Raw genomic sequence first — 17587 nt, 5'->3', positions numbered from 1 at the left:
GTTTATTTATTTATTTAGCTAATTTACATTGTGCGGAACATGTAATAAACTGCTCTAATGAAGCGATTGACAACAATATATTTAACTGATGCACATCATCGCTGTGCTCTGTCCTGGACAACTTTAATGCAAATGAACTGAGTGGCGATCATTCACACTGAAGATATGTGGTGTGGTAACTGATTATGTGATGCCCACAATGGTGAGATTTAACACTGACCTGCCTACCGACCGGGAGATAATGCCTAATAAAAAACTTCATTATTAAAATAGAAAACAGTATTAGGCTGCTTTGGGCCTTAGAACTATATAGACCTTCTCTCTATGAACTTCAGCCTGCATGTGTTTAAGCGGTACACCCCCAAAGCATCCAAAAGTTTTTGGCTCTCTATTATGAAAATATGGCATTCACTTAAAAAATGCAGGACTACTGTTGGATTACTATGAAATCAATAGGTGCTGCAGCACCCTTGGCACCCCCACTTCCCGCGTCCCTGCCCTTCTCTGTCTTATTTATACCCTTTGACTTCTGTGTGAGGTTATAGTCCGCCCACCACAACCATAAAAAGATAAAGCCCCTTTCAGAATATATGCATTGCCGTCTACAAGTATGATATAACACTGAATATTTAGTCACTCAGCTATGACTGTGATGACATTTCTGTCTAAACTGTAGTCTGAACTTAATTTTTTCATTGCTGTGTTTTTGCATTGCACATTAAAAGTTTTAAAATAAGCACAGCCTCTTAATTACCAGTATACAGCTCAAAATAACTCATCTGTAGTAATCTAATCTTAAATGCTGCTCTATCTTTAAATACTGAACATGAAGTCTTGTAAAAACATTTTATCAGTAAGCATCCTTTTAAACAACATTCAATTCAGTCACAGTGTAATAAAATATGTTATCAATAAGACTTTGATTAACTTTTGAATTCTCAAATGCCTTTTTAAATGCTTTTCCTCAAACAGGTAAAATAAAAATTTTTCAAAGCGCTCGTTCAAATCTACTTTAGAGGATGTAAACAAAATAGATCCTGCTATTCAGAACCAAATCCATGTTTTTGGTGTGCATCTTTCAATCTCAACATCTCGCCAGAAGATTTTTGTCAAAACCTGCTTTTGAAAGCCACTGAGATGTAAACACCTTTGCCTTTTTCTTGTTAGACTGTGCAGTTTTTGAAGGCAATAAACACCCATAAAGGGTCGATTTAAGGAAATCTAGCATGTGAAAATAATATTTTTTAACTTCTTCTATGCATAAACTCATACAGTTAATGGGATTGAAAGGATCAGGAGAACAAGTCTACCAACAGAGATTCTTTGTTATTTCTCCATTGGTTTTTTGTCTAGTATGTGAATGTTTCTTGTGGTCAGTTGAATCCTGACAAAGTTCAGCTGATGCCATTCAACTTCCTCACTAAAACACAGACCCTACCCCTCTCCCGAAACATTATTACACAGTGTAAATGTTTCACACTCTCACCTTCTACACAACCAAGTGGTTTTGAATGGCATAGATAAGTAATACACACCATGTACCTTACACATCTTAATTGCAGCAGACAGCACTGTACAAATTTTGCTGCAGTTGATTTTGCCAGATTCTAGAATGCTATGAAGGTTCTGGAATGTTCTGTTTTGTTTTGAAGGACATACCATAGACTAACCTTATAAAACAGGCAATAAACTTAGGATAACATTAAAATGAAAATGTGACTACATTGGGCCCATAAATAAAAACTGTAAAGTCTTATAGGTTCTTGATTTACAGCTTTTGAAATGTTTTCAAATTTGTCTCGCAAGAGTTTTATTTTTAAAAATATGAAGGTATTGGACAAGTATAAATGGCTTTATCTTCCAATACCTTTAACCGATGCAGTGCCTTCATAGAATCCTTATAGTTGCTGTTACTGGCATCAAATACACATTTTTACTAGCATTCAGATATGGATGTCTAAAGGTAAGTGTGTTTGCCAGTACAGTGTTAGTCACTGTTAAATGTAAAGTTGAATTGCTCTTATCTTTCTCCATGTAGATGCTGTAAGTGTTCATGATTCAGCACACTCATGTGGATTATAGAGCAAAGAATCCTGTTAAAAACAACTGCAGCAGAACAATGAATACAAGAAACAAAAGACACCAGTCTTTACTTTCTCCCCATCTTTCCCTCTCTGTCTCTTATACTCTCACTCTGTCTCTCTCTCTCTCTTTCTCTCTCTCTTTCTCGCTCTCTTTCTCTCTCTCTCTCCTCCTTATTCTCTCTTTCTCTCCCTTTGTCTGTCTCTCTTCCTCTCTTTTTGTCTGTCTCTCTGTCTCTCTCTGACATTGTTCCACACCAGCTCAGACTGCACTATCATGTTGGTACAGGTCGTTGTTTTGTGTTGTGTTTTTCTTCCTTCATGCTTTGCTTGTACCCTTTTTTAGTCGTGCAGCTGTAGTGGGGTCAGGGTTTTCGTGTCTGCTTTTTTCCTTCAGCCTTGTTGCTAGTCTTTATGTTATTCTGGTTTGTCCCTTCTTACCCTGCTGTCTTCTAGCTGGACTTAAGGGTAAGTGCTTCCCTGTTAGCTAGCACCAGTCAGATAATCCTAAAACCATTATCTGACAAATGCAACGTGCTTTTTTACTCTCTCTGTTCCCTCTTCCTCTTTCCTTTTCTTTCTCGAATCTCGCTTTTCATGCCTTAGACCAAAGTAGACTGTTTTTCTTTTTTTTGTCGATTTAATTTATTGGTTGTAGGTCTAAATATATAAATTTCCATTAATTTTGCCAGTTTAGGATGCATGAAATTTTTAATTCCTCTCTCAGTACCATAAAGCTCAGTTATTATGGTTGATTTATTTGCATAATTGCCTTCTCTACAGTATGTAATATCACTGGCGTGAGAAGACCCCTCAGAGTAAAGATAAAAGATGAATCCAGTGTTTATATTCTTTCAGCTGCTTAAGCTTACAAAATGCAATCGAGGTATACCAAGAGGCTATGCTTCTAACTAATGGTAATTTCAAATTGGAATATAGCACTTGCACCAGAGTGAAGAGAGAATGCAGTTCGGAGTTATAAAGATCTTCAAGTGGTAGAACTGTGAAAATCCGATAAAATGTTCATTTTATTTTAAAATCAAAATTGGACCAATAATTGTTCATGTTGTTCCACTATTTAGAGCAGTTTTAAATTTTGATTAGTTTAGCTATTCACTGATTAGAACCTATCTTTGGTGAAAACATCTGAATCTGAAGTGCTTTACTCTTGAGGGTTCAATTACATTTAGCATTTAGCCACTTTCCTTCTTTTTGGCTTTGGTTCACAAGAGTTGGCAAATATGTAAGTGGAGTATTCTGAATGCCAATGCCAAAGACTAGGTATTGCCATCCTTCTTTACCGTGAAATACTCCCGATTTTGTAATATTTATCAAGTTTTCTGGGCCTATTTTGAATAGCTGCTTGGCCCAGCATAGCACCTTTAGCAATGAGAGACTCCATTTTGAATTTCTGTTCTGATTGCCCATTTATTGCTTGAGTAGGAGAGCACTCAAGTGTCACGTTGTCCATTTAGGTGGTGGCAAAAGGGCAGGGGTTTTCCTTTTTTGTTTTGTTATTCCCCATTTTCCCAGAGAATGAATGACCCACTTTTAGCCTCTGTTGGCTTCATGCTAAACCCATGTACTTGCACCAGAACTGTAATGCTAGCCTGTTAGCGTGCCACCTCAGTGGCTTGCTTGCTAGTGTGCTCAGCAGTTGTGAACACACTAATAATTTCTTAAGTATTGTCAACTTGCAAATGCTAATAGAAAATAAGGAATGCAAATAGTTAACATTAAATGGAAAATGTATCAACAATTTGTTTCCTTGCATGACAAGCATAGTACTCGCTGTATTCCCGCATGTGAATGTAGATAATCATGGAGCATTTACATACACTCATGTTCCAAGAAAATTACCTTGTAAATAAACATAATCCAAGATAGTCATTACTAGTGAAACCGAAGCGTGTCAATAATTTTATCATATTCAGACTCTTATACATTTGAATCTGAGGACACGTCAGTTGTCAGGACATTAGTTACATGGAGATACTGTCATACCTCTTCAGCTGTAATATTAATCCCCTCTTTCAAGCACGCTTATTTTGTCCCTTTTTTCCTATCATTTTTTTCTGTTCTGTTGTCCACATGTCCTCCCTCTCTTTCTCATACACTCTTCTCTGTTCTTTTTGTAACCCACCCTCTCACCTGTCACATTTTTATTCTATACTTACCATTCCACATAATGCTGTCCATATTTTTTGCCAATCGCTATGATTTTTAATGTTTAATTTGTTATTTATTTTGTCTATTCTCTCTTCTGTCATAGTTCTCTCTTTCTCATTATGTTCTTCATTCCATCTCTCTCCTGCTCTGGTTTTACCCATGGAGGAATATTTACTTTTATTCCTTTTTTGCCACCTCAACTCTCATTTCTGTGTTCTTGGCCCTCCTAATGGATCATTTCACAAATATATGTCTTCACTAGACCCGTAATTTAAAATTTATAATGCCCTCGTTACCTCTAAAAAAACTAATTAGAAACATTTAAAAATGGCTACAAGTATTGCATTTTAGAGTCCTGTCTTTACTCTATGTAAAAAGTCGTTAAATTGTTCAGTCACCACTTCTCAACACATTCATAACCATTTCTACCTGTTCATGTGTCAAAAAAGACATGATGAGCTACTATTAAGCTCAAAGACTGCACACATTTTTCTCTGTATATTGTCTTTCATTAGTACACAGTCATCACTGCACTAGTTTGTATTGCATCATTCTGTTCAGAAACTAAGCCATTCTTTAGTGGCCAGGCAAGGAGATATTTAACACCTGTTTGAATAGTATTTTTTTATAGTAGAAAAAAGTGTTTTCTTTTTTCTCACAAGAAGGAAATAATTGATAGATCTCTTTTTTATAGAAAATTAAGACTGATGATTTTTCTTTCTTATAGCAAACGCATTATAAAACATGATGTTCAAACCATGTATGCAAAAATCAGCTAAGATGGGAAAGAGCAACCTCGCAATCGTCCTAGCTGCAATGTACCTGAAAATGTGACAGTAAAGAATTTTTATGAGACATCAATAGTTTTTGTCCCATTACACCATCAACAAAAAACTCTATTGGAATTAAACGAGTCTTTTGAAAAAGAAAGACTTATTATTTTTTGTAGTGTATCTTTATCCAGTACCCTACAACAGCAAAACATGTAACTAGTAACTGGTTAAAACTTGCTAAAATCCTCCTGATTTTCTGACATCTCCATTTTTACAAGCACACAATCCATCATTTCTCTCTAAGTGAGTGACATTAACCAATTGCGAATGGCAGAATCTATTGTATTCATATGAATTTAAAAACATTACAATTCATCATTAAGATCAATAAGTTGTGATCAAACAAAAACTTAGTAAACGTTTAGAGAAACTGCACCCAAATCAGTCCATGCATGTCCATCCAGTATGAATGTGGGTTGATGAGTTGAACTTGAGCATCGCCCAGTACCATATTGCTAGGTCTAATTGAACTCTGCTTGACTTTTGCTGCAAGTTGACAATGAGAAAGCTGAAAGTCTTTGAGTTGCTGTAGAGTAGTTGACAAGATGGTGGTCTTTTGTTGAAGCAAGGTGTATCTTTATAGGCTAATTTACTAACTTCCTCTTCCTTACGCCACCTCCCCCTTTCCCTACATCTTGCGTGATTGACTGGATTAGATGCTGACAGGGCACAGAAGCACGGCATGGATGAGTTTATCTCGGCTAACCCTTGTAGCTTTGACCACGCTTCGCTGTTTGAGATGGTGCAGAGGCTTACACTGGACCACAGGCTCAATGACAACTTTGCATGCCTGGTAAGTGAGACATTGTAGTATTGTGTCAGAAGACAAAGTACTCCTTTTATACTGCAGTTCTTATATTTTTGCTATTTGCACTCCGGTAATTAGAAATTAGTTAGATTTACTCAGTTATAGGTACTTAAATAAAATTTGAATGTGTTTATGCTTATACCTGAATATTATAAAATACTTCTTCAATAAAAATAGCTTATTTTAGAGATTAGGGTTAGGGTTAGGGTTAGACCCTAACCCTAACCCTAACCCTAACCTCTCATTTAACATTTTATTTTAGGCCAAAATAATTCCAAAAAAAAAGAAGAAGAACAACTAAATTAACCACATTTGATGTGCCAGTTGTTGCTGCTGTACAAGGCCATTCCACTATAGATCTATTGGGAACATTTTTAACTCCTACTCCTACTTCTACTTATTATTCAATAAAGGAAGAACATTTTTACTTGAGCATGGGTTTAGACTACTCTAACCAGCTTTGGTTTCTGCATACCATCAATCTGAGACGATGAAGCTTGCAACACTTAATCTGAGGTGTTTCGCAAAATGTTTTCATGCCATGACACACCAACATCTTTGGAGGAGTGTACTAACTAGCCCAGTTACAGTATCACTGTGTGAAAGTCTCAGTGACTACAACCTGCAGGCCCTTTCTCCTGGACACACAGGCATGAAGGGTCCATGACATCTTTTAGGTTTATAGGCACTACTCTACTAGTACACAACTCCCAGCCTGTTTATTGTTTTACTGATTTTCTTGCAGGGATGGTTTAGCCCAGGGCAAGTCTTTGTTCTGGATGAGTATTGCGCTCGAAATGGAGTGAGGGGATGTCACAGACACTTGTGTTACCTTGGCGACCTGCTGGAGAGAGCGGATGCCGGGAGCATGATTGACCCGACGCTGCTGCACTACAGCTTCGCTTTCTGTGCCTCACATGTCCATGGGAACAGGTATGTTTACCGTTTCCTTAGCAAAAGCAATAGGCTGCACACCAATGACATGTCTCCAATGACATGACTAAAGGAATGTTTAAAGAAAAACTTGTGGAAGAATGAAGAACCAGCGGGCTTTTTAAATCACCCTTTGCTTCAGTGTTTGTCTGTTGAGTTGGTTGTTTTTTTCCTTTTAAATGTCATGTATGTTTGTTTTCGTGGCATTTCACATTATTAATTTTGTTTTATTATTTCTTCTCTCCACCTTAATCCATTTCTTCCCCTGTATTTCAACAGTGCTCATTAAACCCTAAAGGCTCCCCTTCTCTTCCTCATTAATTTGCTCCCTGAATCTCATTGTTTTAATATTGCTCACCTCATCATATGTTCCTGATAGTCAGAGGGGGTCTGAGTTACAGGGGTGTGGTTCTAAGCCAGGAGGGAAAAAGGAGTCTAAAAAAAAGAGGAACTGTAAAGCTCAGCCAGTCCTTGTGTGCCAAAGGTAAGAGGCTTTAAATGCAGGGAGGAAATTGATATTTAATAAGTCAGGAAAAGAGAAAAAGAGAGTAAGCTGTGCAGTTACATGGATAAAGTCATTGTTTTTCTTCATTCCTGTTTTGTTCAAAATATAGTGAGGCTTTGAAATCATTATCAAGAATTGAATCAAATTGAATCGTCTGCTGAGTGTGTTGTTAGACCGCTAACTGGTCTCATGTGAACAGCTTCAGTTTTGAACAACATGGAAACTGGTCCATTCTTAAAATAGAACAGATTTATTTTTATGTTGAGCTGGTGGGAGAATGCAATGAGGGTGGAAGGCTCCCTCTATCTTTTTCAAAAGAAAACAGATATGGATGAAAGATTAACTCTTAACTGTTTTCTAAATAGCATTCCTGTCACAAATAAGGCACTGTGACTTTAACAGGACACAGTTTTAGTTGAAACAAGGTCTGCAAATTTTCTGTTTGTGGTGACTGTTCAATTTAACTGTTTGTCAAATTATTTCAGCTTTCAGCCTCTGTTGATCAATGATGAGGCATTTTGTTTTAATGCTGGTTATTATCTGTCAGTGTGTTTTAGCTCAAATTTAAATGTAGATGCATTGAATTAGTTTAAAGTAAGATCTGCATGTATATTGCCTTTTACTTAAAATTTAGTCAATGTCCCTTTTTTCCATTATTTTGTCTCCCTTAATTAGACCCATTATGGGGAACATAGAGGCTAAGATTTAAAATGGCAAAAATCACCAAAAAGATTAAATAATCAGTCATTCTTGTACCTCCATAGTCAATCTTTCACAAGGATGTGCCTTTGCTGCCACCTCGAGGATAGGTTTGCTGTAATCTATATTCAAGTAGTAGTGGTATTTGTGCATATTCAATCCAAAAATATGTTATTAAATCCCTAAAAGCCATCTTTCAGCTAACTTTGTTTTTAATTGGTAATGGTTGTGTTACAAATAAATGGATTGCATGAAGCCAGTGACAGGCTCAGGCTAATCAGAATGCTTAATAATTATGACCCTCTTTGTTAGGGCCTTGAGGTGATGCAGGGTGCGTGGCACTGCTAGCACATTAGTGACAGATTAGGAGTTTGTTCAAAGTACACATATTTTCAGTAGCTAAATGACAAATGACTTAACAATGCCCAAGACCCAGAGGGGCTGATTGAAGTGTGCATGAGTACTACATGATCTACACACTGAAAATCATCACCTTGACAGCTGTAACTTGGTTATATCGTGTCCTAAGTATCTCTGTGAGGCAACCCATCTGCTGCTTCCAACAGAAAAAAAAAGTTTAAATGTACTAGGTTCAGTATCCTACAGTGTGAACTTGTGAACATTTACTGTGAGATTAACTTAATAATTGGGTACTTCAGATTGACTGACCTCAGAAAATAAAAGAATAAAATGAATCAGCAATTCATCTGTTCGGTTTTCTAAAAATGTTACGGCACCTTCTCCAAAATCTCTTTGAGGTCAGAGAATAGTGCTGAAATAAAGATGTCCTTGCACTTGTCCATGATAAGAATATTGTGTATTGCAGAACAGTACAGGTTGACTGATGTCTAAACAGTTGGAATCATCCTTTTCTTTCTAAAATAGACCTGATGGTCTTGGAACGGTAACAGTGGAAGAAAAAGAACGCTTTGAGGAAATCAAAGAACGATTACGTGTTCTGTTGGAGAATCAGATCACGAACTTTAGGTGAGTAGATGCTACTAGGCTACATACTATGATTTTAGTTTGTCCTTTTTTTAAGCACATCTGATGTTTTTTTTTAGCTTTATATTCCAAAAATATGCCACCTGCAGCACTGTTCATTGTGGTTTTGTTCCTAACATAGGTATTGTTTTCCTTTTGGTCGCCCTGAGGGAGCACTGAAAGCCACTCTGTCTCTGCTGGAGAGGGTAATGACACCATTGTTTCCTATAGATACGTTGCTCTAGAGATAGTGGATGTCTGTGTGTGGCTTTGTATCTCAGAACTGGAGGTAGAGAAAACGTCTCTTGTGGAACAATGTGCTTCACACACAGCAGCATTAAATACACAGACATTTATAGTTTGGTGTTCTGTTGATCTTCAGGTTCTTATGAAGGACATTGTGACCCCAGTCCCGCAGGAGGACGTAAAGGGTGTGATCCGTAAATGCCTGGAGCAGGCAGCTCAGATCAACTACCAGCGCATTACTGACTACGCTAGAGTCGAAGGTGACTACCATTGCTCTGCCATTTCACACTATGCCTTTAACTTTCTGACCCACCAGTTGGATCTGAGCTACAGATAGAACAGCTATTTGCCTTTGCATCCAGCCTTCTGTCACTACATTGTCAAATTGCTGTAGATCTTAAAGATGTTAACAGCTGTTTAGAGCTCGGAATGTGTTCTTTTGAAGTTGCATTTTCTGGCTTTCTATCAACGATTTGTGTGAATTTGTTTGTTAACAGATTTAACAGATTGTTCTCTGCCTGTTGGAAGCCTATAAAAAGTGCATTTCTCTACTTTAACCTGAAAAATTAGACCAACTCAAAACAATATTAAAAAGAGAAAGTTTGTGTGTCCCATAAATTGCCACAGTAATCATCAGTTCCATTTTAAAGAATACTTGCTTACCTGTATCTTCTGTATTTTCAGAGACTGTTTAGGTTAACTTGATCAAATGAAATGTTATTGAATCAAGGCTTAGTTGTTGTATGCATTCTCTTGCTGTAGACTTGTGAGTGAAAATGCATTCAAATCAATAGAGTGAAGAGCTTCTGGTCCCTTCCATTCACTTGAAGTGATATGGAAAATGGAACATAAGGACTTGGCTTAAGGATGTAAAATATCCTCCATTACCCTGCACCTTTCTGTTTCTTTGTATACAGTTCTGCCCAATTCTAAAGCTAAGATCTATCCTTACGATTATTCTTGCATGTATGGATCAAGGTAAATCTGGCAAGGCCTGTGTTTGGCTTCGTGAAATATCCTTCCATTCAGGTGTTCATGCCAAGTCAAAGGCTAGTGAATTGGGAAGAGGTGATATCTGTTGATCCTAACCAGGGAATGGAACAAAAACCCAGAGAAAATGAGCAACGGCAAGTACCTCAATGGAAGGACCCAGGAGAGAAAAGACTCTCCAGGTGAATCAGAGGTAAAAATAATCCAGGAATATCGTGATGGTCTTATTGGAATTGGGCTTTTTTTACCTTCAAAAAGACAGGGAACCCTGTTCATTTGAGTACTTCCCTGTCTTTTGACACCAGCTCACCCCACTCTCCCTCTCCCAACTAGTCATCAAGTCATTGGCACTAATATTTTGTTCCCTGTAATTTGTGATCCCCAAGGGTCACAAATGGTGAACCCAACAATACAGTACTTATTTTGTTCTTTCTGGGGCATTATCTGCTTCTTCCCTTTTCAGATGATTTCAGTGCCATTGCCTTGACAATGAAAATTTGCACGAGTGACCACCAGATATGCCCTTCACCATCTTTAACCCTTGACCCCCTGACCTCTGACCCCAAACTCTTGCATGCCAAAATCCTCTTTTTCTTCAGGAAAAAAGAGGGAAATGTATGATCACCCTGTCTACTCCTTGGCTACACAAGTGATGGATTTAACCATCCGTGAGTAATTTCCTCATCCTTATCATCCCTTGACCTCTTCGCTCCTGTTCACCCCATCTTTCATGAAATCGTCATTCCTTTTTTAACTCTTATTTTTAATTTTTTTGAGAGAAGACAAAATTAACATAGTATTAAAACTGAAGAAATGGACACTCCGAGATTAGCTTTTCCTGACACTCTTTAATGAGCAGTTCCAAATACTGTAGCAGGAAAATCAGTGCACCTACAGTAAGATACACTGTGTCCTAAAACACATAAAGAAGTCTATGTGTGGTATAATGAAGATCTAGATGCAGGTGGGTAAAGAGAAGTTTTGGAGATGTATTCACAGAAAGGATTTGGGTGACTATTGATTTCTAGTGTTTTTGTTAGCAGTGCTAGCCTTGTAGCTCCAGCACTAAACTAAAGAGGCAAATTTTGGACAAAAAATATGTCCTGGTTGACCAAGTACATGTAGGGAAAGGAGAAATTTTGTTAATTTAATTTTTTGCTAAATCATTCCTTTAATTACTAGTCAGTAAGTGTGTATTTTATGAATTGAGCATTGCTTTAATTTGGCTTCTTAACAAGTTTGCATTTTCCCAAGTCATATATCATATATGTCATATATTTCACTTCCATATCACAGGATCATATGGTGGAATGAACCCTTGTTATGTCATTCAGTGTCATTATTTGGCCATCCATTGGGTTATGTCCCTTCTAGTCATTGTAATTCCATGGAGTGGACAGGAGTATGTGCCAGTTATGGCACATCTGTTTGTGACAACACAACTAAGCATCTGTTCAGCTTCTTCTTGTCCTTTTTTATTTGAAGCTCATGCTCATGACTTGAATGCATTTTTGCTTTTTTGCTTATCTCTCTCAGTTGTCTGCTTATGTGTCTGTGCTGTAGTGTGCTAGCTGCTTTCACTGAGGATTCCAGAGCACTTCAGCAGGTGACTCAGCTGCCAGGAGAACTGGACTAGAGCAGTGGAGAAATGAGTCATATGTGTTTGAGCCTATGTCATGAATTTGTTCTGTTCAACTACACTAGCTGTCATCAATGTTTTGTTAGGACAAACCACTGGTCTGTGGTCTCTCTGTTGAGTGTGTCATGTTGCTTCTTCACTGTTTCTGCCAGGTAAATGTCTGTGTCTTTGTTTGTTGCTGGATGTTTTACTTATTTTTAAAGAGATTTGTCTTCTTACTAATGCCCAAAAATCCCAGACAAGTGCAGTCAAGACTGAAAAGTCAAGGAGTGATGCCCGTCACTGACTTCGGGACTTAAACACATCGCTACAGGAAATCAGTCTTAATAATTACTCTGTGTTTCTCTCTTTTCATTTTCTCTTTCTTTCTTTCTCTCTTTCTTCCTTTCTCTCTCTCAAGTTGAGAAATCTCTAAAGGATCAGAGGGATCCAGGTGAAGCCATATTTGACATCAACCTCTGTCCCCTGCAACATATAACCCAGCACACCTTATATATAACACTCAAACACAAACATACTCTGTACTCTTTCACACTCATCTACAGCTAACTGAGCCCTAACATCATCAGTCTCGAAAAAAACCCTTACCCCTTGACACAAGACTTTCTCCTGTGCGATTTTGGCATGGTCTGTCCTTTCTCTGAGCCATACTGAATGCTGAAGACTGTTTGTGAAGATAGTATTCTTCTAAAAACCTGCACAGCAGTTGTGTTTGGCTATAACCATGGGGCAAATCATTACTTTAAGTTACCAGCAAAATGTTATAAATTCTTTATGCAACACTATCTATCACAAACATCTCAGAGACAGCATTTTCAATGTGTTAAACTGTACAAATATAGGTTTTACAAATGTTCCACAATGAAGCAATTAATGTGTTTCACTAATGTGGATTAAGACCAAGAACTTCATACAAATTTTATGAGTACAAGCCTAAATGTCTCAACAAGGAAAACAATAGCGTTAACAACAGTTTAATACCCTGAAAATGGATGAAGTATGAAAACTGGATGATGATAATCTTGGATTATCATTAAAGCCACTATCATTACTTCATCATGTTGTGTTGATGACATCATGACTTTAGGAGGAAATCAGCAAATAACTATGCAGTGTTATAGTTTTGCATTTAAAACAAGCTATACAAATATAATAAGAGCATGTAGTCTTTCAAGTCAGTTAACCAGTTTTAACAAAAAAAAAAAAACAACAGAATAAGCTGTCTTAAAAGGGCCCGGCAAATTAAATAATTTTCAGTCAAACAGTGTTTGCATAAATTGGTGCTCATGTTTCAATGGAGACATAATTTTGCTGCTTGTCATGTATTTTTGTTATTCTGTTTTATTAAAATTGTCTTGTTCAGAGAATGTTTTATTATATGTTATAACCAAAAGCTTTCTGTGTCCTGCATTCATTTCATTGAATCAAATGTCTCACAGTCTGATCTGCTATTTGTCCTCTGCTGTTTGTGGTATTTCCACAGATTTAACAATAGTTGCATTGCAAACAGTTCAGGATTGCTACTTTTTGGTAACTTTTGTTGTCAAGAAGATTAGAAAATAAAGAATAATGATCCTGTATGTTCTGTAAGTGCTATTCTGATGAACTGGCCATTCCCTGAAAAGAATTCTCAATGGAAAGTCTTTGCCAATAGGCTAATATTTCCATTGCAACTTTTAAAACACCTCACAGCGCATGCGCCACAGTGCCTCATTTGAACAAATGCAGTTTCAGGTTAGCTAATTTGTTAAATCAGTAAGGTCACTATAAGAATAGATGCCCATTAACCCCCTCAAGAATGCTTCTTTACTTTTCTTAGATGTTAAATTAATGTCATCAACTGCATTACTGTTTCTGCATGCAAAATGGGGCAGTTTGATTTGAGCTGCTTAGGTCTCGTCCCAAAGAGTATCATTGCACTGCTATTAACCTCTATTCTTCCACACTTTTCTGCTCCAGAGAATGTAGCAAACCTAGCTACACCTGCCAAAAAACTGGAGCACGTCATCCGCCTGGCAGAGTTAGTCATAGAGGTTCTCCAGCAGAATCAGGACCATCATGCCGAGGTGAGCAAGGCTTACATTAATTTCTTTTATTGCCCCTACTCCTCTCTATGCAGGCAATGTCTCAGACCTTATGCTATGAATAGTAGATTTCCTCTTAATAGCAATTGCACACTTTGTAACAGCACAGTTTGTTATTGAACTTGATGGACATGGTTTCTTATAATCCAGTCTCTTTCACCCTCCTGTTTCTGGATCTTCCCTTTACAGACAGCCTTAAAACATATAACAGATGTTTATCTTTACAAAATACAAGGCAAATGCCCTGGAAAAGCACAATGCATACATGTAAAATGAAAAAAATGAGCAAATGGGGTTGACAGGAGTTTTAAATAATCATAACAATTAGCCAGTCTGCATGATTCATTAGTTGTTTACATCCACCAACTGGTCAGAAATATCCATGGTTGGCATGACTACAGTACATGCAGTTTATATTTAGATAACCCGTGGTCTTCCTGAGCTCTACAGATTTACTCTATTTTTTTGAATATGCTTAACAGGCTGCGGTCACAAGTACAGGAGACCAGTCGGTACAGTATCCATGTTTCCTTCCTTCTCAAGTCCTCATCACATAGTGTATCTTTCCCCTTAAGCATGTCAAGTCACGCTAGGGGCTTTACTGTCATTTTTGGGGTGGGTGGATGGGGCAGTTATAGTTGAGCGTGGAACTGATGAGATGACTTCATTTGTATAATGCATCAGTGAAGGTCTGAAACCCCTAAAATGCATTTTTATTGCTGTGAATCATGCTTGAGCAGAGCATGGATGCTTAAGAAGCTTATATTAAGAATTTGAGCAATATGTGTCAGAATAACAAGGTGTAAACAGAGGTCCTCCACAGAAGAATCCAAAATATCCCTTTGATCTTTCTAATTCCCTGAGTTCGTCTAAGTATCTTCTTTCCTAAGCCATTTGCACATACGTCACTGAATATCTCCATGTCTTTCTCACCACTCAATCCATCCTTTGGGCTTGGGCAGGGAAAAGAGGTACGTGAGCAAACTGAATGCAATGAATTAGCCCCTTTGTTCCCTAAAATGGTTTGTGCATGAGCTATGTGGGGCCTCTATTCCTGTAATTCCCTGTCCCTCCCAGTATGGGGAATTTTAACATTGTGTCTGACTTTGGTGCGTCCCAGTTTGCTAGCACTGTCTCTGTCCAGTCTCTCCTGGAGAAAATGTTTGTAAGATTTGCATTCCAAATTTCTAGGGTTGGTCTGGTTGAAAGTTTTTCTTTTTCCAGAGGGAATGTATATATATATACATATATACCACCCCGTCCCCTAGTTTTGTTATCCTAGCCTTGTCCCAGTTTGCCCTGTCAGTTGCCCCCTTCTGCTGCTGTTTCTCTGCCACTCCCTTCCAAAGTTGAATTCTACTTTCTCTCTATACACTTTAATCCAAAATCACATCCTAGCTCCTTCCCTTGAACCTTTCTAAACTACTTCAAATAAATGAGCTCAAATATAATGTCATATTTGTCATCTAGCTAAACATAGGGCAACATTTTTCCACATTGTAAGAAAGGATTTGGGGAAGGATCTTGGAGTTGATTGGATTTGACATCACTACCCTTTCTATTTGTGTGTCTGGTAGAGCTCGGCCATATGCGTTTCCCTGCTGCCCAAGCAAATGCTTTGATTTCTGTTCATAATTTAAGATGTTGGTCAATGTAATGTACTCAAAGATTAATTGTGGGTAGGCCAGGTAAGTGAAATGTTAAGTTTCGATCTAGTTTATAAACCTGGTTCCAGCGGAGTTTATCTTTTGGGGAAAAAAGTATATATGGTTCATGGAGTGGGTTTGCAGGATATAACAACAAAACAGCATGCTACCAAAGGGAAGGATTAACCTTCTCAAAGGCTGATCAGTTCCCTGAATGACTTTGCTACTGGTCAGTTTTTTTTTTCTGTTAGCAAGAAGAAAAGTAATTGATGCCAAGACTGCACGCAAGTTGGTTCATCTGAGAGAGTATACGAGAGCCTTTTCTCACCACCTCAGATAAAAAGAAAATAATTTATTCGTTCCAACAAGGAAAAACTATTTCTGCTCTCATACCTTTTTCAAGAAGCTTGTTGCATGCTTGCAGTCTTAGGCATGCCAGGTTTTGCAAGGTTGCATGATGATGAGACACATCCCCATCCTAATGGCAGGGATGCAGTGATGTGAATGGTTGAACAACTACATCTTCCATCTGGAGACCGAAAGCATGCAGCGATTTCTACTTCACCTGCATGAGAACTGCACCTCTTCTGGCATCTTGACTCAACTGATTGTAGATTTACTGTAAATGAGAAAAGGTTCTTTTGAGAAAAAAAACAGCGATTTTTTCATACACTAGCACGTTTGCAACACAAGACATGTAGAAATGTTGGTAATTGTGATACATGCAGATATAGTCTATTAAAAATGATAGTACATATTATTATAGTTGCTCTTATAATAGATCCAAAATAATAATTCCACTTATTTAAGGGCCATCCACATGTTTGTGTAATCTCAATATATTTGTGATTGACATTTTTACCTCAGAGATTAATGTATCTAGCTAATCATCTGTCATTCATTCTGTTAAGTCATTAGGCCAGTGTCTCCCTATTATTTTATGCAGCATAGAAACAATTTATAGAAGAATCTGAAACATGCATGTTTTATTCTGTGTTGCAAATCCACTAAAAAATAACTGTATTTTAAGGTTCCTTAGATTAAACTGATCATCTGTACTGGTGTAAACTGGTTAAAGGAGTGCCATATTTTTTAAGATTCATCTTCACTATCTACAATATTTATTACAGCAATAAAACCAATATTAATTTAACATTGTACAGTGTAGGCACAACAGGTCTAGACTCTAAGTGAAGCAAGGGGTTCATTTAATCCAGGTGATTTTTAGGTGACGCCGCATTTAAGTGACTCACTAGTTCCTGAATCTGACCACAAATCTTTGTGTTGCAACTATTACTAATGAACTCTTTAATTTTGTGCAACTTATCACATGGCAGAAACCAGTTTACTCCCTTTCCTTTGGTTAGATCACGTCATCTACTCTGACTCTGTCTCTCCCTCTGTCCTTTTTCCCCTTTTCACTGGTAAACAAGGCCTTTGCTTGGTGGTCAGATCTGATGGTGGAGCATGCTGAGCATTTCTTGTCCCTCTACGGCGTGGACATGGACGCAGCTCTAGAGATCCAGTCTCCTGAAAGCTGGGACAGTTTTCCTCTCTTCCAGCTCCTTAATGACTTCCTACGAACTGACTGTAAGCATCCCTGTACTAGATGCAATTAACTGATGTAGTGGTGACACAGTTTTTGCCGTCATACTTACTGATTATGTAAACAGCGTGCATAAATCTTTGGTTGAATAAATCTTAGGTTGTCTATTTCTCTCCCCCTAGACCATCTGTGCAATGGAAAGTTCCACAAGCACCTGCAGGACCTTTATGCCCCCCTGGTGGTGCGATATGTTGATCTAATGGAGTCCTCCATTTCTCAGTCCATTCACAGGGGCTTTGAGCGCGAGTCATGGGAGCCTGTGAAGTAAGACACCACTATCTGCCTGCTCTACATCGCTGGGTGTGAATGTGAGGCAGGGTCTTTTGTGACAGTCATTTAGAGCCACTAATGCCCCAGAGAAGCA

General features: G+C 37.9%; 1 protein-coding gene across 15 annotated transcripts in view; it reads left to right on the top strand.

The window, feature by feature from the left end:
- The window catches only part of cadpsb (Ca2+-dependent activator protein for secretion b), a 97972-nt gene that overhangs the window by 68426 nt on the left and 11959 nt on the right, over positions 1–17587 (top strand). For 2 of the 15 annotated variants that reach the window (XM_017712637.2, XM_017712630.2), the window contains exons 12-23: positions 2538–2549; positions 5740–5876; positions 6637–6824; positions 8914–9015; positions 9155–9218; positions 9395–9518; positions 10848–10916; positions 13847–13953; positions 14454–14483; positions 14934–14942; positions 17051–17207; positions 17346–17487. In XM_017712637.2, the coding sequence (XP_017568126.1) occupies positions 2538–2549; positions 5740–5876; positions 6637–6824; positions 8914–9015; positions 9155–9218; positions 9395–9518; positions 10848–10916; positions 13847–13953; positions 14454–14483; positions 14934–14942; positions 17051–17207; positions 17346–17487 (1141 nt within the window). Of the gene's footprint in view, positions 1–2537; positions 2550–5739; positions 5877–6636; positions 6825–8913; positions 9016–9154; positions 9219–9394; positions 9519–10847; positions 10917–12287; positions 12321–13846; positions 13954–14453; positions 14484–14933; positions 14943–17050; positions 17208–17345; positions 17488–17587 lie in introns of all 15 variants that reach the window. The other 13 variants (XM_017712638.2, XM_017712634.2, XM_017712639.2 and 10 more) reach the window with 10 other exon arrangements.

This window comes from Pygocentrus nattereri, chromosome 26 (assembly GCF_015220715.1).
Source record: "Pygocentrus nattereri isolate fPygNat1 chromosome 26, fPygNat1.pri, whole genome shotgun sequence".
Lineage (NCBI taxonomy): Eukaryota > Metazoa > Chordata > Actinopteri > Characiformes > Serrasalmidae > Pygocentrus > Pygocentrus nattereri.
The sequence above is the reverse complement of the archived record's forward strand: the minus strand, read 5'-3'. Positions and strand labels throughout refer to the sequence as shown.